Source organism: Scylla paramamosain, chromosome 47, assembly GCF_035594125.1.
Source record: "Scylla paramamosain isolate STU-SP2022 chromosome 47, ASM3559412v1, whole genome shotgun sequence".
In the NCBI taxonomy this organism is placed as follows: domain Eukaryota; kingdom Metazoa; phylum Arthropoda; class Malacostraca; order Decapoda; family Portunidae; genus Scylla; species Scylla paramamosain.
In genome coordinates, this window is record NC_087197.1 from 1,950,001 (window position 1) to 1,975,000 (window position 25,000).

A 25,000-nucleotide genomic window follows, 5' to 3' on the forward strand; every position below is an offset into this window, starting at 1 on the left:
CTGTGAATCGTTGCATACCCCACTGAAAGGGTTACTCTCTTCACCAACAGCGTGGACGGAGGGGAGCTGTTCGAACGAGTGATAAACGATGACTTTGTGCTGACGGAGAGAGCGTGTACCGTGTTTGTGAAGCAGATATGTGAGGGAGTTGAGTTTATTCACTCCAAGAACATACTTCACCTTGACATGAAGGTACGTAGAGGCTTGAACGGGGACTGGAAAGGGATGGGAAGGGAAGCGGAGAATTCTGGAAGGTCTGGAAAGGAGGTGGATGACGATTGACGATGCTGGAACGGGTGGAACGGGTTGAAAGTGGACTGTGTGGGACTGAAAGGGGACTGGAAGGCGTCAGAAGGAATGGAAGGGGGCGAGGACTGGATAGGACTGGATGGAAGCTGAAAGGGAGTTGGAAGAGGACTATAGGATGTTGTAAGGGATGGAAGGGGGTTGAAAGTGAGGCCAGCAAACATACCTAAGCTTTTCTCCTTTTTCAATAGCCTAAGAACACGAAAAAACAAGAAAAAATAAGATTACAACCATTTTCAACCTTTTCTTTCTTCTCAATAGCCTAAAAAACACGAAATAAAACGAAGAACACAAACAACAACCATTCCTAAGCTTTTCTCCTTTTTCAATAGCCTAAGAACACGAAAAAATAGAAAAAATAAGATTACAACCATTTTCAACCTTTTCTTTCTTTTCAATAGCCTAAAAATACGAAATAAAACGAAGAAAACACAAATAGCAACCATTCTTAAGCTTTTCTCCTTTCTCAATAGCCTAAGAACACGAAAAAACAAGAAAAAATAAGATTACAACCATTTTCAACCTTTTCTTTCTTCTCAATACCCTAAAAATACGAAATAAAACGAAGAAAACACAAATAGCAACCATTCTTAAGCTTTTCTCCTTTTTCAATAGCCTAAGAACATGAAAAAAATAGAAAAAATAAGATTACAACCATTTTCAACCTTTTCTTTCTTCTCAATAGCCTAAAAATACGAAATAAAACGAAGAAAACACAAATAGCAACCATTCTTAAGCTTTTCTCCTTTTTCAATAGCCTAAGAACATGAAAAAAAATAGAAAAAAATAAGATTACAACCATTTTCAACCTTTTCTTTCTTCTCAATAGCCTAAAAATACGAAAGAAAACGAAGAAAACACAAATAGCAACCATTCTTAAGCTTTTCTCCTTTTTCAATAGCCTAAGAACATGAAAAAATAGAAAAAATAAGATTACAACCATTTTCAATCTTTTCTTTCTTCTCAATAGCCTAAAAATACAAAATAAAACGAAGAAAACACAAACAGCAACCATTCCTAAGCTTTTCTCGTTTCTCAATAGCCTAAGAACATGAAAAAATAGAAAAAATAAGATTACAACCATTTTCAACCTTTTCTTTCTTCTCAATAGCCTAAAAATACGAAATAAAACGAAGAACACACAAACAGCAACCATTCTTAAGCTTTTCTCCTTTTTCAATAGCCTAAGAACACGAAAAAACAAGAAAAAATAAGATTACAACCATTTTCAATCTTTTCTTTCTTCTCAATAGCCTAAAAATACGAAATAAAACGAAGAAAACACAAACAGCAACCATTCCTAAGCTTTTCTCCTTTTTCAATAGCCTAAGAACACGAAAAAACAAGAAAAAATAAGATTACAACCATTTTCAATCTTTTCTTTCTTCTCAATAGCCTAAAAACACGAAAGAAAACGAAAAAAAACACAAAAAACAATCATTCCTAAGCTTTTCTTCCCTTCCCCCACAGCCTGAGAACATTCTGTGCCTGTCGAGGGAAGGGAACAGGGTCAAGATCTGCGACTTCGGCCTGGCCAGGAAGTACGACCCAAGGAAGAAACTGCAGGTGTTATTCGGCACCCCTGAGTTTGTAGCGCCCGAGGTCGTCAACTTTGAGCCCATTGGATTCGGTACTGACATGTGGAGCATCGGTGTCATCTGTTATGTACTGTGAGTGTCTGAGTGTCTGAGTGTCTGAGTGTCTGTTAGTGATGATGATGATGATGATGATGACACGTAACTTGTGAAATTTGGAACATGATCAGAAACACGTAATTTTTAAAGGTTCTAATTGAAGTGACACGGGTTTCCAAGGGTGTTTTTACGGTTTAAAATGGTCTAGTTCAAGTGACACGGGTTTTCAAGGGTGTTTTTACGGTTTAAAATGGTCTAGTTGAAGTGACACGGGTTTTCAAGGGTGTTTTTACGGTTTAAAATGGTCTAGTTGAAGTGACACGGGTTTTCAAGGGTGTTTTTACGGTTTAAAATGGTCTAGTTGAAGTGACACGGGTTTTCAAGGGTGTTTTTACGGTTTAAAATGGTCTAGTTCAAGTGACACGGGTTTTCAAGGGTGTTTTTACGGTTTAAAATGGTCTAGTTGAAGTGACACGGGTTTCCAAGGGTGTTTTTACGGTTTAAAATGGTCTAGTTGAAGTGACACGGGTTTTCAAGGGTGTTTTTACGGTTTAAAATGGTCTAGTTGAAGTGACACGGGTTTTCAAGGGTGTTTTTACGGTTTAAAATGGTCTAGTTGAAGTGACACGGGTTTCCAAGGGTGTTTTTTACGGTTTAAAATGGTCTAGTTGAAGTGACACGGGTTTTCAAGGGTGTTTTTACGGTTTAAAATGGTCTAGTTGAAGTAACACGGGTTTTCAAGGGTGTTTTCACGGTTTAAAATGGTCTAGTTGAAGTGACACGGGTTTTCAAGGGTGTTTTTACGGTTTAAAATGGTCTAGTTGAAGTAACACGGGTTTTCAAGAGTGTTTTCACGGTTTAAAATGGTCTAGTTGAAGTGACACGGGTTTTCAAGGGTGTTTTTACGGTTTAAAATGGTCTAGTTCAAGTGACACGGGTTTTCAAGGGTGTTTTTACGATTCTAGTGAGAGATTAACAGGATTATACATTATTAATAGGAGAAACAGCCTTGAGAACCTGCTCATCATGAATGTGACCTTGGAAAACAGTCGTGGTTTTTACAGTTCCGGTAACAAATTAACAAGGTTTCTACACATCCACGCTTCACACTCTCCCCTCTCCCCCTCTGTCTACACCCTCACACTCCTTATCTCTCCCTCCTCTCTTCCATCAACACCCCATCACTGCTCACATCCTCACCCTCTTTCCCTCCTCCCCCTCAGGTTGTCGGGCCTCTCCCCCTTCATGGGTCACAACTACGTAGAAACGATGACCAACGTGACCCACAACAAGTACGATTTTGATGATGAGGCGTTTGACTGTGTGAGTGACGAGGCCAAGGAGTTCATTCAGAAGCTGCTGGTGCTGGATAAGAGGTGAGAGAGAGAGAGAGAGAGAGAGAGAGAGAGAGAGAGAGAGAGAGAGTGTGTGTGTGTGTGTGTGTGTTTCTATACATACATGACCAAAACCATGAATACTAACCCACAAACTAATCTCTCTCTCTCTCTCTCTCTCTCTCTCTCTCTCTCTCTCTCTCTCTCTCTCTCTCTCTCTCTCTCTCTCTCTCTCTCTCTCCCTCCAGCATGCGCCCAACCCCCGCTCAGTGCCTCCGATCTTCATGGCTACGCTCCCCCCCTCCTCCCCAATACCACCCCCTCTCCCGCCGCTTCCCTTCCTCCGCCTCCAACTCGGAAGACGAAGAGGAAGAAGACGAGGAAGAGGAGAGTGAGAGTGAGAGTAGCGAAGATGATGATGATGAGGAAGAGGAGGAGGTGATAAAAGTTGAACAAATGATAACAAACAGAGTAGATAAAGAAGAAGAGACGGAGAAATATAGTGTAAGGAGGAGGAGGAGGAAACAGGAGGAGGAGGAAGAGAAGGCGAGGAAGAGGAATGAAGCTGATGAAGAGGAGAGGAAGAGGAAGGAGATGGAAGCGAAGAGAAAGGAACTAGAAAGACAAATTGAAGAGAAGAAGAAGAAGATTGCGGAAGAAGAAGAAAGATGCAAGCGAATGAAAGAGGAAGAGGAGAAGGCGAAGAGGAAGAAGGAAGAGGAAGAAGTGAGGAGGAAAAAAGAAGAGGAAGAAGCACGAAGAAAGGAAGAGGAGGAGAGGAGAAGACAGCAGGAAGAGGCCAAGAGGAAGGAAGAAGAGGAGAGAAGAAAGAAAGAGAGAGAGGAGGAAGAAAGAAAGAAGAAGAAGGAAGAGGAAGCAAGAAGAAAACGGGAGGAAGAGGCGAGGAAGAAGAAAAAGGAAGAGGAGGCAAGGAGAAGACAAAGGGAAGAGGAAGAGGAGGTAAGAAGAAAGGAATTGGAAGCCGAAAAAAAGAGAAAAGAGGAAGAGGAAATAAAGAGAAGAGCCGAGGAGGAGAAAAGAAGAAAGGAAGAGGAGGACAAGAAGACGAAAGAGGCGGAAGAGAAGAGAAGAAGAGAAGCAGAGGAAAAGAGGAGAAAGGAGGCTGAGGAGAAGAAAATGAAGGAGGCTGAGAGAAAGAAGAGAGAGGCGGAGGAAAAGAAGAAGACTGAAGAAAGGAGGAAGAAGGAAGAGGAAGAGAAGAAGAGAAAAGAAGCGGAGAAGAGGAGAGAAGCAGAAGAGAAGAAGAAAGAAATGGAAGAGAAGAAGAGAAAAGAGGCAGAGGAGAAGAAGAGGAAGGAGGTGGAGGAGAAGAGGAAGGCCAAGGAGAGGAAGCGAGGCGGCGGCGGGCGGGCGGAGCATGAAGGAGAGCTGGAGCGAAGCAAGGCACAGCTGCGGGATTTCGTGGCTCGCTGGAACTCTCACCCGAACTCACCCTACGTGGTGGTGGCCGAGGACGTCCCGCGGGGCCTGGAGGGGGCCAAGGGTTCCTCAGGGGCGTCCCTCACCTCCGTGGCCGCGCAGCCCCCCAGCGACCTCAACCACGAGGACCTGGACGACGAGGAGGAGGCGGCCGCGGCGGGCGAGGACGAGGAGTTCATCCACTACACTATTTCGGCGCCCCTCAAGGGTCCCGCCTCGCCCCCGCAGGTGGCGCGCTGCCTGGAGGCCAGACTCAACCTGCTGCAGCGCCAGGACGGCACGGAGGACGGGAAGAGTGGTGAGAAGACCAGCGGGAGGCGTAAAGGCAGGAGCGGTGGGCGGGGCAGCGGGCGCGGCGAGAAACGCAGGTCGTCGTCGCGGTCGCCGAGCTCCGGCGTGCTGCATGACACGGAGGAGGCGGAGACCATCATCAAGCAGATCCTCAGCTCAGACCACCGCAGCGCATACGAGGAGTACCAGCGCATGGTGGGCGCCATGGATGGCAGCGGCCACCTGCAGCGCCCCGAGGTGGTGGCGCTGCAGCAGGAGGAGGGAGGCACCAGGCGCAGATCCAGGACAGACTCTACATCCAGACGTTCCCGCCGGCAGCCTTCCAGGGACGTGCCCGGCGAGGACAGGCCACCCTCCAGAGAGGGAAACCGCTCCCCCCGCTCCCCCAGCCCACCGCCGCCCCTCCAGGGACGTGCCCCTCAGCCCCTCCCAGATGGAGCGGATAGCGAGGGCGGCGCCCCAGGCGTGGCCAGATCTGATCGTGGCGCCGCAGGACGAGGCAGACGAAGAGGTGCGCCAGTTCTCGCTGGACGTGCCCGTGGCGTCACTGCACAAGAGTCCCAGTGGCACCCTGCGTTCCGTGCCGGGCCTCAAGGTGTCCGCCGAGCCCGAGGCTGACGCCACGCCCACGCCCAGACGCGCCCCTGCCCCCAAGGGTGCGCCTTCCCTCACCCCACCACCCTCTCCCCCTTCTGAGAACTACAGCAAGCCAGCTCTCTCGCCGTCGCCTTCCCCCACCCCCGCCGACAAGGTGAGCCTCGCCCCCGCAACCTCACCGACGCCCTCCTCCGCCACTGACAGGAAAGCCTCCCTCACACCGCCGCCCTCCCCAGTCCCATCCCACAAGGACTCTGTGAGCTCCGAGGATCCCCCCAGCAGGCTGGTGGAGTGGATCCTTGACATCGGCACCCGCACGCCGCCGCGGGAACAGTCCACCTGCAGCCTGCAGGACCGCGTCACCCAGTGGGAGGCCCGCGACGGCGGCACCCCCCGCCCCTCACCCTCACCCTCACCCTCCCGCCGTCTCTCTTCCTCCCCACGCCCCTCACCCTCCACCTCCCCCTCCCGCCGTTCCTCCACCTCCGCCCCCGTCCCAGCAGAAGTAAACAAGGAGGGGCCAGTGCCGCCTCGCCGCCCGCAGCCGCCCTTCAACGTCCTCTCCCAGGAGGATTCCTCCGCCGAGAAGGTGATCCACACCCCGTGGGGCGCCCTCAAGCGGTCCCCCTCCAAGACCTCCTTCTCCAAGTCCCCGTCTCGGGAGCGCGAGGCGTTGCCCACCACCCGCGGCAGGGCTCCCAGCCCCGTGCGCGCCACCCTGGAGGCTAGTCAGGGGCAGGCTACCCGGACGCCCTCACCCCGGGAGGCAGCGCCCGCCAGTCGTCAGGAGGCCATGAATGGGTGGGCGCCAGGCGGCAAGAGCTACACGCTGCCACGCTCGGCTAAACTGCTGCGACAGAAGTCCCTGATCAGCGTGCCGGGGCAGGGCGACGCTGTGCTGCAGGATGCTGATGGAAGCCTCAAGCGTAAGGGCAAGTTCCCGCCATCGCCCAACAAGCGGCCGCTCACGCCGCTGCTGTTCACGGCACAGGACAGGATCTCCATGTTTGAGAAGCAGCAGCCGGCAGACACGCGGGGCCCGCCACGACCCCTCGCCAGGACCCGCAGCAGCGTCACGCTGGGCGGCAGCGCGTCCAGCGACCCCCGCGCTGACCGCTCCCAGGTGGGCTTCATGAAGACCAAGCTGCTAAGCAAGGTGCGGCCCGGCGCGGCGCCCACGCTGCACGAGGAGCCCGCCAGCCCCAGCCCCGCCAGGCCCAACGCCGCATAGGAACGCCCGCCGCGATTCCTGCTCCTGCAGGGTGCTGTCCTGCCGCGGCTGTAAGGTTGGCACGGCGCCTGTGTGCAGGCCCTTAGCACACACACACACACACACACACACACACACACACACACACGTCTGCCGCAGGACGCTCATCACCAAAGCATCCCGTCTATTCGGTCATAGTGAGCGCGAGGTGGAGGCGCCCCGCCCCGCCCCGCCCCGGCCCCGCCCCGTGCCAGTCAGCCATGCTTACTGTACACACCTTTGTTCGGTTTTGCAATTATACACTGAATAAAACAGAATATATCATACCATGTATGTATATATTATATGTATGTATGTGTGTGCATTTACCTTGATTGATGTTATTTTTATTTTTATCACCTTTGTTACCTCGTTCTTGTATTATTTGCCTTATTTTGTACCTTTAGTTTCTTATCTACGTTAAGGATCTTGTACAGAGCCTGGCTAAACAACACGCGCTGAGGACCAGCGCACGCTGAGGCTGTGGCTGTGGTGGCGCTGGGCAGACCACCGACCCGCCCCGCCCTGCACACACACACACACACACACACACACACACACACACACACACACACACACACACTGCTAAGGCATGACAGACGAATGTTACATAATACTGATAATAATAATGATGATGATGATGATAATAATAATAATAATAATAATAATAATAATAATAATAATAATAATAATAATAATAATAATAATAATAATAATAACAATAATAATGTTGTAACAATGAAAAAGCAGCCTGCAAAGCTTCCAGTCCCAGGAGGTGAAGTGAAGGTGAAGAGTGGAAGTGCCACAGACAACAAGGACAAATAGACAGCCTCTGCAGGTCACTACTCTGAAACGCTTCACTCAGCACGACTGTTTTCCAAGGCCACAGAGATGAGCAGCCTGGTTCTTGAGACTGTTTCCCCTGTTAATAGTGCAGAAATATTGCCAATCTGTCACTTGAACCATAAACACACTTAAAAATGCGTGTAGCTTTAACTAGAGCCTCTGAAAAGCAGTGGGATGTTTCAGAATAAGGCCCCAGGTTGCACAAGCCAACACACTCCTCCTCACAGTTCACACACAAAAAAATAAACGATCTACTAACGTTATCTTCCCTCACACATACATTACTGCCTGGCGTTCCTCTCTTGTAAGTCCAACCCTGACGAACACCAGTGATCAGTACCTTTCATTAAGTTTCCTTCGGTTAGGTACCCACGTGTAGGCCTGATGCCACGTGTAGAACTGCCACGTGTAGGCCTGATGGCTTCTTGCAGCTTCTCTTATTTTCTTGCTTATTTTATTGATTTATTCTTCTCTGTTCTTAAATCTTGTCACTTGGTGTTGGTCTATAATCGCCACCCTCTCCTCCTCGTCTGTCTCCTCATTATTAATTCACTTACTGACGGCGTAAATGTTGATCTTCACTTGTTTCTGTGCGCAATGTCTCTTTCATCGCCATTCACAGCGTCTCGTGCTTCGGAGATTAACTTGGTCTCACACTAACAGACGATGAGCATCAGGATGTTAGTGCTGAGTCATTAGGGAGCTTTAAAAGATTAGACAAATTTATGGATGGGGTTGATAAGTGGAAATAAGCAGGTTTCATAGAGGGACTGCCACGTGTAGGTCTGGTGGCTTCTTACAGCTTTCCTTATCATTCTTTTTGTTCTTGTGTTCTAATGAGCGAAGGACAAAGGGCCCACATGAGAATAATGTCAAAGAAACCGAAAAAAAAAGGAAAGGACCTGAAGAAATAATGAAAAATAGGCAATTATACAAAATGGCTTCAACTATCACTGAGGCATGTTGACTGTTGAGCTAAGACCGCGAAATGAATAGGAAGAGACACGAAGAAAGCGAGCAAGAGGCATGAAATTATACGAGATGCCTTGAGTATTATACAAAACGGCTTCAACTATCACTGAGGCATGTTGTTTGTTGAGCTAAGACCCAGAAATGAATAGGAAGAGACACGAAGAAAGCGAGCAAGAGGCATGAAATTATACGAGGTGCCTTTAACTTCCACCAGAGACAGTTGTTGAGGTCAAGCCCCCGATGTGTTAAGGGTCCCTGGCTGAGGATGACTGTGTGAAAGTATAAAGCGTATTTGAACTGAACAAGATAGAATGAAATATGAATTACTGTGACCAATGAAGCATCCAATAAGATTACCACTTCAAAATAGAACAAAACGTGCTTTCCAGAATATGAACAACTGACAAATAAAGAAAAATAAACCTCAAATGTGCTTTCTAAAAATATAAATAACTCACAAATAAAAATAAAAATAAATAAATATCACATTATAAAAAAAAAAAAACACGGTAGAACAAGTAGCAAGAATGAACAACACCTCTCTCTCTCTCTCTCTCTCTCTCTTATTCTGTCCACCTCCCTAATGCAAGAGTTAACCAGTATTCTCAATCTTTCATCCTTTTCTTTCTAGCAAACTTTACAACACTCCTTGCTTCTGTATTCTCTCCTTCCTATGACTTCAACTCTTTCAGCGGGGAGGTTTCAAGACACATCCTTCCATTTTGACTAGCGCCTCAGTGGATCTTCACCTTTCGTTTTATCTATTTATTTATTTATTCTTGTTTGCCTTGACCAGCGCCCCTCTTACGTGAAAAAGAACAACACAGGAGACAGTACTCCACCCTTGATATATTCTACGCTGGTGTACTGCAAGGTGTTTTTTTTTGCGCCCTTTTCATTCGTGTGGGTAAACAAATGAAGTCCACCTGTGTCTGTGCGGGAGTATTGTAACCATGTCTGCTGGCTCCTTGTCGCCCTTACTGCTGTGCTGAGTGTGTGGTGATGGTGGTGGTAGTGGTAGTGGTGGTGGTGGTGGTAGTGGTAATAGCAGTGATTGTTGTTGTAATATATCGTTCATGTCATTTATTATGTTATGTTAAATGAGTAGTGATGATTGTAGTAGTAGTCGTAGTAGTAGTAGTAATAGTAGTAGTAGTAGTAGTAACTTAAGATGTAAATAACAAGTTTTCATTATATCTACTATATCTATTTTTTCCACAGTGAGAAATATACAGTACAAAATGCATTTGTGATTGTTTCTATAGGGCATTCATCTCTCTCTCTCTCTCTCTCTCTCTCTCTCTCTCTCTCTCTCTCTCTCTCTCTCTCTCTCTCTCTCTCTCTCTCTCTCTCTCTCTCTCAGGGCAGGGAGACTCAGTATGTACTTTCTTGGTTTATTTTCTTCTGTTAACATGATCACTGCTTACAAAAAGGGAAGGGAGGGGAGGGAGGGCAGAGGCTTGTCTGTACACACACACACACACACACACACACACACACACACACACACACACACACACACACACACACACACACACACACACACACGGTCATTACAACACTAACAAATTTATTTACAAAGTTTATCTGATTTTTTTTTCTTGTTATTTATTTTTACGCGTACGATAATCATAAAAAAAGCATCATTTTATGTTTATTTTTTTCTTAGCATATAAAAAAAAAGTTCATTAAAATACTCATGCTTTCTTTTTTGCATCATTATTATTTTTTTTTCTTTTAATGTATAATGTGAAGTTTTACATTAACGTATCAGACTCCAACTCGTTAGCCAGTGGGAAATAATTATCAGGATGTTTCAATACAATCTCTCAGTCAGGTGTTTGTAAAAGTAGTACTGAATGCACTTCAAATGTACGATAATGGCATGGAATTATATAGATGTGTAAATAAACAAATAAAAACATCATCGCTATAGTTCAAATTTGCTGGTTCTTTTTTTCTTAATAAATAAATAAATAGCGTTTGTAATGGGGGTAAAAATATATAAATAAGCAAATAAATAAAGAAGACATCATCGCTATAGTTCAAATTTGCTGGTTCTTTTTTCTTAGTAAATAAATAAATAGCGTTTGTAATGGGGGTAAAAATATATAAATAAGCAAATAAATAAATAAGACATTATCGCTGTAGTTCGAAATGTTCTTTTCTTAGTAAATAAATATAAATTAATAAATATACGATAAATAAAAATATGAATAAATAAATAAATAAATAAAAATAAAAGAAAGTATCAAGAAGTTAGTTCAAATTGACTACTTCTCTGTAAATAAATAAAAGAAAATATTAGTAACTTAATTCAAATAAAATAAAACACACTATTTAGTTCAATTTGGCTGTTTGTTTGTTTGTTTGTTTGTTTTTTCTATAGTATCACTTTTTTTTTCATTATTCAACATTTTTCTTTTTTTCTCGTCTACATCCTTTCGTGTTGTATTATTCCTCAATTTTCATTCATCACTTTTCCTCTCAATATCAAACTTCGTGTCAAATTATAATTCACTTTCTTAATATTTTACTATTTTCTCTATTTTCTTCTACCTTTCCAAGTTTCATTTCCTCTCAACTTGTATCATTCCTTCATTTTCACTCACCACTTTTTCCTCTCAATATTAAACGTTTGCATTATTACAAATTTTCTTGATATTTCACTATTTATTTATTTATTCCTTATCTTACATCTCTTCGCACCATTTTCTTTCTTTTTCTTTTTCTTTTATTTTCTTTTTCAAACTCTTCATTACCATATTCCATTTCCCTGCACTTCACTCTGATTTTTTTTTTTTTTTTAAATAACTTCAATTATCGTACTTTCTCTCTCTCTCTCTCTCTCTCTCTCTCTCTCTCTCTCTCTCTCTCTCTCTCTCTCTCTCTCTCTCTCTCTCTCTCTCATTACCATAAACACATATTTTTTTCTTCTCACAAGTGCAAATAACAGTAGTAGTAGTAGTAGTAGTAGTAGTAGTAGTAGTAGTAGTAGTAGTAGTGAAGCTCTTGCACAGAATACGAACTTGAAATGGAATACAAGATTTGAGTTTTCGTTTTTTTTTTTTTTTTTTAATGTATCATCACTTTTCTTACACATTATACCATTAAGTTCTGATATATTCTCTATCTCTCTCTCTCTCTCTCTCTCTCTCTCTCTCTCTCTCTCTCTCTCTCTCTCTCTCTCTCTCTCTCTCTCTCTCTCTCTCTCCATGAACAGAAGTGATAATAATAATAGCCATCACAACACTTAATAAAACAGTCTCATTTTTACACTATCACATTCATTTTGATCTTCTATTTGTCCCACGTCTCCTTGAAAAAATAAATAAATAAAATAAAATAAATAAATAAATAGATAAATAAAATGATAATAATAATAAAATAAAATAAATCAATAACAAACATACACTGAGTATTATACAAATGACAACTACTTCGTCTTTTATATTTACGCGGGGACTTGGAAAATAAATACCTATATGAAAAAAAAACACTCAATTTCAAATGGTAAGCTTCACACACACACACACACACACACACACACACACACACACACACACACACACACACACACACACACACACAGCCAATGAAATCACAGCATCCAGACACTACTGAAGAAGCCTTGATGAGCGAGCGAATCACACGCCTTTATCACACAGCAGCCAGCCAATCACGCAGCCTGCACACCACACAGCCGACCAGTCATCTCTCTCCACACTGTCTTGTCTCTCGCCTCTCACGCACAGACAGCCAATCAGATTTATCCTTGCAAACTGGTATCCAATGAGATTTCTTCTTCATATTTAGACAGCCAATCAGGTTTATCCTTGCCAATTGACAGTTATCTTAATTTATTTATTTTATTTTTATTTATTTATTTTTTTTTGTTTTGTTTTGTTCATCATTAATTCCCAGGATTTTATATATATTTTTTTTCTCGTTTGTTTTACGATGAAAATACTTCAATTTATTTTTTTCATTTGTTTTAGCAGATTTATCAATGTTTGCAAGTCTCTCTCTCTCTCTCTCTCTCTCTCTCTCTCTCTCTCTCTCTCTGGGAGGGGGAAGTTGGGGGGGGAGGGTTCACCATGGTAGCTTACTTAATTCTCGTTATGAATTATGTAATAATGTTATTATTAATATTATAATTAACGATATTATAATACAACTCTACAGGCACGTCTCATTAACATTACAGCAATGGAGGGAAGGAGGGAGGGAGGAAGGAGGCAAAGGAGGAAAGGAGGGAGGGAGGGAGGGACGGAGAGAGGAAGAAAAAGGACAGTAAAGACAGGACAGGAGGAAGGAAGGAGGGAGAGGAAGAAAGAAAGAAAGAAAGAAAGAAAGAAAGAAAGAAAGAAAGAAAGAAAGAAAGAAAGAAAGAAAGGAAGGAAGGAAGGAAGGAAGGAAGGAAGGAAGGAAGGAAGGAAGGAAGGAAGGAAGGAAGGAAGGAAGGGATTAGATGGAAGAAAGCAAGTAAAGAAATTAAGAAAAAGGAGGAAGTAAAGAAGGATAGAAGGAAGGGAGGAGAAGATGAAGACAAGAGAAGAGAGAGAGAAAAGGAACCGGAAAAAAAAGGAAGGAAGCAAACACGTAGATAAATGAAAAAAAAATAAAAATAGAATAGAAGACTAGGTTAGGTCAAGACAAGGTCAAATCAATCAAAATAAGGTCAGCTTAGGTTATATTTGTTAAGATAAGATGAGATAAGTTAGGTTAGGTAATAAAAGCACTGGTTACGATAGGGTTAGGCTCTGTTAGGTTAGGTTAGGTTAGTTTGGCTTCAGTAACGGAGGGTATGGCAAGGTCAGGTCAGGTAAGGTCAATTAAGTTTAGGTTAGGTTAGGTTAGGTTAGGTTAGGTTACGTAAGGAGCAGATGAATGGGCAAAATGAGAGAGAGAGAGAGAGAGAGAGAGAGAGAGAGAGAGAGAGAGAGAGAGAGAGAGAGAGAGAGAGAGAGAGAGAGAGAGAGAGAGAGAGAGAGAGAGAGAGAAACTAAGCACTGGAAGCTACAATACTCACAGGTCCCATAAAGCAACAACAACAACAACAACAATAATAATAATAATAATAATAATAATAATAATAATAATAATAATAATAATAATAATAATAATAATGTAGAAATAGAAGCTAGACAAATACATAAAAGCTGCAAAACCTTTTAAATGTAAACACACACGCATATGCATAAATAAAGCTAGCGAGCAAGACAGTGCCATGCGTCATTACCCCTTCTGATGGCGCTGGGAGGGGCTGCACCACCTCCCAGCACCCCCACCCCCCTTTTTCAAGCCACAGCAGGGGGGAGGAGGGAGGAATAATATTGCTACGGTTTCCTGGAGTTATAGAAGTAGTGGGTGTATGAATCTTGTTATGTGATCCCGTTGAAAAGGGGTGTGTTGTGATTGTTGTGGTAATGTGATCCCGTTGAAAAGGGTGTGTTGTAATCGTTGTGAAGTTTGTATGTGTTGTGATGCAATGGTAACGATAAAAATAAAATAAATAAATAGATAAATGAAAGAAAGGATGAAAATTGATGAAAGTTGTTGTCTTTTAGATTTTATAGTCGATAATAAAAGGAAAATAATAATGGTAAGTGGTGGGCGTGTGAATCTCGTAATGTGATGCCGTTGAAAAGGGTGTGTTGTGATTATTGTGAAGTTTGTGTGTTGTGATGCAATGGTAACGAAAAAAAATAAAAATAAATAAATAAAATGAAAGATAGGATGAAAATTAAAGTTGTTGCCTTTAGATCTTATAGTAGGTTGGTAATAAAAGGAAAATAATAATGGTAATGAAAGTTGGTTATCATTTGAAGATTTTAGACAAACACCAGTAAAAAAATATATATAACGAATATAATGAAAGTTGTTACCATTTGAGGGAGATTTATAGCCAGATAACAGTAACAAAAGATGAGAGAGAGAGAGAGAGAGAGAGAGAGAGAGAGAGAGAGAGAGAGAGAGAGAGAGAGAGAGAGAGAGAGAGAGAGAGAGAGAGAGAGAGAGAGAGAGAGAGAAACAATGAATTAGTAGCAATATGTGAGCAAGAGGATTTACCGCAAGCCAAACAAGTTAACACGAAATGAGAGTAAATAAAATGGTTCCTCACTCGTTAGTCACAAAAAGACAAAAATAAATAAATAAATAAACGAAAAAAAAAAAGAATAACAAAAACCCGAAATCATTATGAAAGCAATAGAATTAATTTACTGTGAGCCAAACAAGTCAATATAAAATACTTAAGTAACAGTACAATGGTTCCTCACAAAGAAATGACAAACCGGAACTCGTAAAATTTGGTACCATTACGAAGTCCAATATAATTTACTGGCTAGCATGAAATAATAATAATAATAATAATAATAATAATAATAATAATAATAATAATAATAATAATAATAATAATACAATGGTTCCTTGCAAATTATATATATAAAAAAGAAGAAAAACTGAGACTCGTAAAATTTCATAAATCTCATGGGATTAATTCAAAGTCAAGTGAGGGTCGATGAAAAATTAATGGTATGATGGTTCTTTTCGAATTTTAACCAATCCGAGGTCATGAGGGTGATGATACTGGAAAATATTTACCGCAAAGTCACACAAGTCATATATATGGTGACATTCTAAATAGCAGAGTAAATGAATTAGAGGTAATATATATAAAGTTATGCTTCTTGGCGAGTTATAGAAATAAATGAAAGGTAAAAAAAAAAAAAAAAAATGAATAAATAATAATAATAAATAAAAAAAAAAGCGCTCATGACAAGTCTACTGTAGGTTATATGAAAGTTTCTGAGTATAAATGAAATCTATCGTATTGAAATTAAGGTTATATTAAGTAACTTTCCGAATACAAACAAAAAACCTATCGTATCCAAAATGACTTTATATCAAGTATACAAAACTTATCACATTCAAATCTAGCTTATATGGAGGAGAAAAAAAATTTAAAAAAAAAAAGAAAAAATGCGTATAAACAAAATCCATCCCATTCAATAGAGTCTAAATCGTAACATACCAAAAAAGGAAAATTAAAAAATGCGGTTTGATAAGTGCTCGTATTGGACAAAGGTGAAGTGGGCAGGGATCAGAGCAGACTCCAATTACCAAATGTAAAAATATAGTTTGTCAGCCATCTACGTGCTACACCAACCCAATATTTCCTTAAGCCACGTACCAATATCAAGTCGAAGATCTAAGCAGAAAGACAGATGCTACTTAATATTTCCTTAAACCGCGTACCAATATCAAGTCGAAGATCTAAGCAGGAGAAAGACAGATGCTACTTAATCTCGATAAAAGTAATGATAAAAAATAAAGAAAATAACCATAATAATAATAATAATAATAATAATAATAATAATAGTAATAACACGCACTAAATACAACCACTGTCAAATGAAGATCTAAAACAAAAGAATGATGGATGCTGGTTAATCCTGTAATAATAAAAATAAATGAATAATAATAATAATAATAATAATAATAATAATAATAATAATAATAATAATAATAATAATATTAATAAAAATAATAAACACTTCACGTCACACACTTGCACTAAATACCGTAATATAACTAAAGTCAAATCAAGATCCAGCGAAAATAAAGACAGATGCTAATTCCCGTAAAAATAACAAAAATAACAAAAATAACAATAAAAAAAAACACGAACATTCATGACACACTCGCTAATAATAATAATAATAATAATAATAATAATAATAATAATAATAATAATAATAATAATAATAATAAACACTAAATACGCATAATACAAGTTTCATTGTCACTCAAAAAAATAAAATAAATAAATAAAAATAAATAAATAAAAATTTAACCAAACACACTCAAGCATCTTAAAGCGCATTTCAAAGGAGTGTTATTTTTTTCACCAATAACTTACAAAAGAGCCCAAAATGAAGCATACAACAGCATAGGTAGACAGAGGGCGCTTCAAAACTAAGAATTACGTATATTGAAAAGAAATCTGTGTGTGTGTGTGTGTGTGTGTGTGTGTGTGTGTGTGTATGTTATCCCTTCTATCATCTATCACACACGCACACACGCACATACATAACTTTGATTACCTATTTTGATAAGGAGGAGGAGGAGGAGGAGGAGGAGGAGGGAGTGGGAAGGGAAGAAGAATAAGAGAACAAGAGGAAGAGGAGAATAAGATGAAGGAAAGAAGAAAGGAGGGAAGGAAGACAAGAAAGGAGAGAAAGCATGAATATTTTCACTATTTCCTTCGATTTTCACTACACTGCAATAAATTGAAGGATAAACAGGAAATTATTGCATCTATCAATAAGAAAAAAAAATAATAATAATAAATAACACCCAATTCATATACACATGATCAAAAAATCGCAAATTCCAACGAAATAAACAAAAAATATCTTGATTTTTTTTTTTAAGTAGCAAATCTAAATTATTTTCAGATGAAGAGAAAAAAAAAACATCTTTGAGTAAATAAATGCATAAATACACAAATAAATGGATAGGAAAAAAAAACGGAATGCAGATAAATAAAACAAAAAAACTGCATCCATTAATATACATAAATAAATAGATAAATAAATAAACACTTACGGAATGCATTTTTATAAAGTCACGGGAAAACACACACACACACACACACACACACACACACACACACACACACTGCGGGAGGGTAACATGTAATGGTGGGGGGGGCGGAGGAGAGGGTGAGGGACAAAAAAAAAATAAAAATAAAATAAAATAACCTAGCATATGAAACGGATAAAGATAAATAAATAAATAAATAAATAAACAAAAGAAAAAAAAAAAAAAAGGAATGAAAACTGAGGGTAAACAATTCTGACAGCAAAGAAAACAGAACTGCAAGCCTGAACCCCAAACAGCACGCCCTTAACGACTGCAGTGAAGGAGGGACAGCATAGCCAAGTCAGCTTCGTGGCAATGAGAAACACAACCAGAACACGAAGTCAGGGGTGTGGCAGGGCTGGGTGGTCAATGTGGCGGAGTTTGGGACAGCAAGAGAGCCCAAACAGTATTGCCAAGACAGCTTTGTGGCATTTGTGAGGGAGCCCAAACAGCATTGCCAAGACAGCTTTGTGGCATTTGTGAGGGAGCCCAAACAGCATTGCCAAGACAGCTTTGTGGCATTTGTGAGGGAGCCCAAACAGTATTGCCAAGACAGCTTTGTGGCATTTGTGAGGGAGCCCAAACAGTATTGCCAAGACAGCTTTGTGGCATTTGTGAGGGAGCCCAAACAGTATTGCCAAGTCAAGTTTGTGGCATTGAGAAGCAGCCAAAATAAATGAAACTATAAAACATTGAAGGCAGCAGGACACACACACAAAGTCAAGAGGCGCAAAACTGAAAATTTAAAAGGCTATGGACATTTTGAAGCACACAGATCTAAAATACAAACGACTGAAATTTAGATTCAAGTTAGTATGAGAGAGGAGGATTACCGAACTGCAAATAGGATGGGATATGTGAGACAGAAAACGGGAGTACAAATAACCTTACAAATGGACCTGAATGATAGAGAAACACACACAAGAATTAACAGACAGACAAACACGAATACTTAAGTAGAGGTGACACAGTGATATGAAATTAAATTCTACGTATTCAAATGATAAACAAAGAAGTCACTCACCATCACAAAAGATAAAAAAGGAAACAAGAATTATTTGACACGAAAACATGAATATTTGCCAAGAGTTGGACACACTGATATGAAGATACAAGAGTTGCATATTTACCTGAAAGACACAGAAAACGACACAAATAATCTGAGAAATGAACTTGGAAGATAGAGAAAGAAATGGAAGCTATCAGAAACAAGACCATGGACTTACAGAGGCGACAGAGACAGAAGTTAAAAGTATGCGCATTCAGACAAATGATCAATAAGGAAGTCACTTAGTATAACAAAAGTTGGGAGATGTCTGGAGTTATGGCCAGCAGTAACAATGAACAGCTGACATGTGAGGGACAGCCGGAAACTGGGAGGGAAAATGAGAGAAATAATTTTTTTGGACATTAACCACATGAAGAAATATTAAAGAAACTGGAGATTGAGAATTGATGATGATAGGGAAGGTGTAGATGAGAAACGAAGAAAACTCATACAGGAAGTACAGAAAGAAGAAAAGGTTGAGACTGAAAGGGAAGGAAGCAGGAAGAGAAGGCTACAGAACAGCGAGGCAAAGAGAACTGGAAGAGTGGGAAGAATAAAGGGCCCAGAATCAACAGAGAAATTAACAAAATGAAGGAAAAAAAATGACTGGGGAAAGGAAAGCAAAGGATATGGCAGAGTAGGATAAACATTTGCTAGGCTCCATCATATCTGAGGGCTGAGGAAGAGGTGTTCACTGGTGAGGAGGTACAGAAAGCTTAAAGGAAAGCAAATAGACTCAAATAAAAGGAAAGACGAGAGGGCAGGGACAGAGACAGAGTAGATTACAAGAGATGGTGTTTAGTTGGGACATATGGAAAGCTAGAAAAAGCAAAAAGGGAGAGGAATAAAAGAGAAGAGGAGGGCAGGGATGAGACAGAATAGGATACAAGAGATGGTGTTTAGTTGGGATGTATGGAAAGCTAGAAGGGAAAGCAAAAAAGGGAGTGAAATGAAAGGGAAGAGAAGGGTAGGGGCGGACAGACAGACAGAATGAACAGGCTACATGACATCAGAAGCCAAACGGAATCACCTCGCACACACACACTTGCGTCGCTGTTGTCGTCGGCACATACAAGCACTTGATATAAAAATGACCCTGAGTCTCAAATCACCGAAAACAAAAACAGTGTGAATCGACCGGCAGACAAATGCAGCAGTCGGCTCGGCCCGTCGCCTCCCACGGCATGATCACAGCTTGGTGTGGCCTGGGCGAGGGGCACCGCAGGGGGAACAGGGGACTGGGGTGGCCTCGTGGGGTGGCCTAGGGGTGTCCCGAGGGTGTGGCTGGGCAGCAGCAGCAGTGGCAAGGTGTGTTTCAATTCAACCCTTTCCATTTTTCTATTTAAGCCTTTCGGTTTAACCCTTTTGATTTAACCCTTTCAGTGCTACTTGGTATATATTTTCTCAGTCCTTAATCACTTTTGAGATATTTCTTCTCATTGTATAGCCACCTCCAAACATCATGCATCTAGAAACTCCAAAATCTATTCTTTTTTTTTAAATCTCCTGTCTTGTACTTGCTTGTGAAGGATTCATACATTGGTTTTGGTGGTGTGAAGTGTTGCATGTCACGGTGAAAGGTTCAGCTGTCAGCAGTGTGGGTATCAGTACATGGGGTGCTTTGTGTGGGGGTGGCTGCTGGTGCTGTCCTCCTGGCTGCCTGCAGGTGGTGTGATACGACCAGGTGCCAGGCAGGGCTCATAAGGCATAGTGGTCAGGCAACACATAGCTAAGTGGGGAGAATGACAGTGATTTTAGTAAGTGTTCGGAGCATGTCATACAAGGCTGCTTAAAATTCATTCCTTGCTCCAAAATTTTCACTTGTTCACTGTCTGTCTGCTCTTCAGCTTCTGTGGCACATATTTCTGCCAGGAATTTGGAATCTCACAGGCCAGTCTTTAGTCATTGGTGTGAATGTCTCACTCTTTGTGGCAATAAGCCTAAACAGCGCGTCAACAGATGATACTTGTGAGCCAGAATAAGCCTGAGTTGTAAAAATCATAGATCATCCTTAGTTGCTCTGACACCTCACACATGAGTAAGGAGTGACCCAGCGGGGCGCAGAGGGCAGCCTTGCATCGCCACTCTGCCACACACCAAGTAAACCTTTTGAGCACGTCCACATAAGGCTGAGGGGGACAACCCTTACTCTGATCCACGGTACACAGCCACAAATGAGACCACCACACTCTGGATTCTGAGTGTCTCAGAAACTCACCGAAGTCGCCTGACTCACAGAGACTCGTGGTGACTGAGGCATTGCCCCAGAATTACCACAGACACCAAAGTTGTGTGCAGTGTGTCATCAAACACAAACTACCTGGGTGGTGGGGCAGCGACACCCAACACAGCACAACACAACACAACCCAACACCTCCTGCTGCTGCTGCTGCCGCCACCACACCTGAGGGCCGCTGGAATGAGAGACTCCCCTGGCGATGTGTGACAGAGTGTGGGTCAGGGAGTGGAGGAGGGAGGAGGGAGGCAGAGGGAAGGTGAGTGGAGGAGGGAGGGCAGGCCACACTCACCCACCTGGTACTGGAGCCGCACAACACTGCCGGGAGGCTGCCTGGCCTGCACAGTGCACCTGGGGTGGCCCGGCACCATGCTGCCCGCCTCCCCGCTGGGCTGCAGGCGCCGTCAGAAGTGCATGTCGCACTGGTGGGCGGCCCCTGGGGCTGACCCACGGCGGGTGGGGCAGGAGCCGTGCGGGCCGCAGAGCCAGCCCTGCAGGCACAGTGCCGGCAGGAAGGGTGCCTCCTGCTCTACCACAGGCCGCTGGGAGCACCGGCAGTGCCAGGCCTCGGGGAAGTCGCCGGCAGCCAGGGGGTGCGCCCAGCTGGGACGGGCCAGCCCCCAGGTGGCCTGGGGCGGGGCAGGTGTGGCGGTGGGTCTCCCTCCCCCTGCGGGTGCCAAGGTCTACTCAAATATGAGGGAGGCGGCGGCGTAGGAGACGGAGGAGTCTGAGGAGGTGTAGCAGCGGGAGGACTGGGCGTACTGCAGGAACTTTAGCATCATGCGGTGCCCGTTGGTGGTCTTTAGGGTGGCCACGGCCTGCCGGAGGGGAGGGAGGAGCACAGTGTTAATGCCATGCATGTCATCAATTATCACTAACAACTACTACTATGACTACTCAGGTCTGACCTCTGCACACACTGCAAGCACCTCAAGCAACTCATCACCATCACACTGTGACTGACACCACCAAGTGTCTCTGCACCCACCAATATCACACCACCTCTACCAATCACCACTCCAACCACCATCACCACTATTACCAACACACCACCAACACACACCATCCCTACCAGTCACCGGCACAACCCTCGTCAACACTAACATTGAGCAACACTCCGATGGGATGGCGGCCACAGATGGTATTGCCGTACTTCTTCAGGTACTCGGTGAAGGCACTGGGGTTCAAGGTCTCGATAAGGTTCATGCCCTGCTTGTCCAGCTTCTGTATGGACTGCCAGATCTCCCCCACAGAGCGGTCATAGTAGGTGTAGCGGAAGCGTTGACCCCAATGGCAGAAGTCAGAGGATATCACAAACAGGCTCTGCAGGAATAGACACAAGAGGAACAGACCTAACTTGATTTCCGCAATAGAACGATAAAACTACGGTGCAAAATGTGATGCATGACGACGAACTTAACTTAATTTCCAGAGAATGATGTTATGATGCGAAAGGTGATGTGCGAGTGACAGAATTAGCGTTGGGAGCAGAGTGAATGTAAGTGTGTGAGATGATGCAATACAGGCATGAGAAAAGGATTGAGTGAGTGAGTGAGTGGGTGAACAAGTGAGTGAGAGGTGGGCAGACACAAGGGAAGACTCACCTGGGGGTACAAGAAAACAAGAGGATGAGTATGTGAGTGAGTGAGTGAACAGTGGGCAGACAGAAGGGAGTACTCACCTGGGGATCGGCAAGGTATGGGGCAAGCAGGCGTCCGTACAGCACCTCTCTTTCCGGCGTGAGGGACCCCACCAGCACAGGGATAATGGTGAAGTGGTCCCGGAAGCTGAAAGGCGGAACACACTGTACCACCAACACTATCAACACCATCACAACACTCACTAACATCACTGTCCTTCCTCCTAACACCACCATCACCATACACTGCCTTTACTGTTATCTTCTCACACTCTCACATCACCACCATCAGTCACCATCATCACTGCCACAGCCTCCCAACACATGCATACAGGATAAACATGTGATATACCTTGAATAAAAGCCTATATGTGTACTGTAGCATATGTGAAGGCCAGACTGAGGGGAAAAGTGAAAAAATCCTTGATAACTAGAGAAACATATCTTAGAATTATTTGTATACTACTACTACTACTACTACTACTACTATCACTGACATATTGAGACACCCACACACTACCACAGCTGCCAATACTCACTCCTCCATGACCTTGGCGACGTAAGGAAGGTGCATCTCAATACTGTGCTCGTCCTCATCCGCTGATACACTCATCGTCTCAAAGTGACCCGTCTGGTACAGCTCGTTGTATACTGAAACACACAAACGCACATACGCACACAGCCATGGGTCGGAGCAAGATAAAATGAGGGGAGGTGAAGAGAGAGTAAGAGATGAAGAGAGAAATATGGGAGAAGGAAGGAATGAGAGGATAAAAGGAGAGGTGATGAGTAAGAGAGAGAGGGAAACAGGGAAGAGGAGGAAGGACAAATAAATGAGGAAAAGAGAGAAGGAAGGAATGAGAGATAAAAGAAGAGATAAAGAGTCAGAGAGAGAGAGAGAAAGAAACAGGGAAAGAAGAGGAAGGACAAAATAAATGAGGAAAAACAGAGAGAGAAGGTATGAAAGGAGGAAAATAAGGAGGGTTGAACACTTACCTTTATTGTCAAGGTCTTCAGGAATACATGGGAAAATACAGATTGGCACGGACACACTTGGAGAAAATAAGTGTGTTTTGTCCTTTTCCTGGCCTACAAAACTATCTAAGATGCCGAAGTGTGAAAATAAGTACCTGATATGTTGTAGATCGCAAAAAAAATATAAAAAAATTTACTTGCAAGGACACACAGAAGAGAAAGGACATAAAAAAAGAAGGAATAAGTGTATTTTGTCCTTCTCCTGGCCTACAAAACTATCTAAGATGCCGAAGTGTGAAAATAAGTACCTGATATGTTGTAGATCGCAAAAAAAATATAAAAAAATTACTTGCAAAAAAAATATAAAAAAATTACTTGCAAGGACACACAGAAGAGAAAGGACATAAAAAAAGAAGGAATAAGTGTATTTTGTCCTTTTCCTGGCCAACAAAACTACCTAAGAGGCTGTAGTGTGAAAATAAGTACCTAAAATGTTGTGGATTGTGAGAAAAAACAAAAGAGACTCACAAGGACACACAGAAGAGAAAGGACATGAATCTTGTCTTCTCCTGGGCTACAAAACTATTCAAGAGACTGTAGTGTGAAAATGGGTATCTAATATGTTGTAGATCGCGGAAAAAAAAGTTTCTAAAATGTTACGAGAGATTGTGAAAAAAAAATAACAAAAATAATCAGTGAAAGTGTTTCTCCTTACATCATTTATTCCTGAAACTCTGAAATTCACTCCCTGCCTGGTTCTGTACTGGTATCTTTTTCCTCCTTCATATGACAATAATTCCTTTAAGAGAGAGTGAAGCTTCAAAACACTTATCCTCTAATTTTTTAATGACTAATCCTTTTTGACCTTTCTTCAGGAGGTGGCACCTTAGTGGGCCTTTTTGTATCATTCTTTTTGTTCCCCTAAGCCAGTGCCCTTCTTACAGTGAAAACATACAAACAAATAAATAAAAGGTCATTCATTTCCAACGCAACGAGATCACCCACCTTGCTGGTCAACGGTGAGATCATAGAGAGGGGTCCGGTACTTGGTGAGCGAGGACAGTGCACAGCCAGACAGCCGGACATGATGTGAGGGACCGAGAATGAACACCCGCTTCCTGTGGACGTGACGGCAGCTCTATCAGCACAGGCAACCCCTCCTTCTTCACCCTGGCCACCTCTCTGCTAAGACACTCACACCAGCACCTTCCTTCCTCACCCTGCCCACCTCTCTGCTAAGGACAGTCACATCAGCACCTTCCCTCCTCCATCCCTTCACTGTACACTGTCTACCTCTCTTCCCTCTCTCTGCTAATAACACAATGGCCTATATTCCGAAACACTGCTCTCTCTCTCTCTCTCTCTCTCTCTCTCTCTCTCTCTCTCTCTCTCTCTCTCTCTCTCTCTCTCTCTCTCTCTCTCTCTCCTTCACCACCACTATTATCTAAGGCCACAGACATGATCTGCCGGGTTCTCAAGAGTGTTTCTCCTTTCCATAATGTAAAAATCTTCTTCATCTGTCCCTAAATCTGTAAAAATACCCTTCTTTAAAAAATCCCATGTAACTTCAATCACAGCCTTTTAAAAATAGATGGCATGCAGTGTAGAGGCAGTTTTTGATCAGTTCCCAACACATACGAAGATAAATAAATAAATATATAAATGGGTAAATAAGATTCCCTTCAGCATACTCACACAACAACGGGAGACACTTGTCGATATGCATAGGCACCAACGGCACCACTGTATTGGTAACCTGCATGTCTGCCGCCCAAAAACAAACA

At 42.6% G+C, this 25,000-nt stretch overlaps 2 protein-coding genes across 4 annotated transcripts in view; one reads left to right on the forward strand and one right to left on the reverse strand.

Moving 5' to 3' along the window:
* LOC135094830 (trichohyalin-like) overlaps positions 1-7,221 on the forward strand; it is a 25,427-nt gene extending 18,206 nt beyond the window's left edge. For all 3 annotated transcript variants that reach the window (XM_063995240.1, XM_063995239.1, XM_063995242.1), the window contains 4 exons: positions 51-192; positions 1,777-1,976; positions 3,164-3,316; positions 3,523-7,221. In XM_063995240.1, coding sequence (XP_063851310.1) covers positions 51-192; positions 1,777-1,976; positions 3,164-3,316; positions 3,523-5,623 — 2,596 coding nt within the window. In that variant the 3' untranslated portion in view covers positions 5,624-7,221. The remainder of the gene's footprint in view (positions 1-50; positions 193-1,776; positions 1,977-3,163; positions 3,317-3,522) is intronic.
* Positions 7,222-10,049: 2,828 nt separating this feature from the next.
* LOC135094832 (protein MEMO1-like) overlaps positions 10,050-25,000 on the reverse strand; it is a 19,531-nt gene continuing 4,580 nt past the window's right edge. Inside the window, exons 3-8 of the mRNA XM_063995247.1 lie at positions 24,912-24,980; positions 24,222-24,334; positions 22,781-22,892; positions 22,284-22,389; positions 21,707-21,925; positions 10,050-21,420 (exon numbers count right to left, since the gene is read on the reverse strand). Coding sequence (XP_063851317.1) covers positions 21,286-21,420; positions 21,707-21,925; positions 22,284-22,389; positions 22,781-22,892; positions 24,222-24,334; positions 24,912-24,980 — 754 coding nt within the window. The 3' untranslated portion in view covers positions 10,050-21,285. The remainder of the gene's footprint in view (positions 21,421-21,706; positions 21,926-22,283; positions 22,390-22,780; positions 22,893-24,221; positions 24,335-24,911; positions 24,981-25,000) is intronic.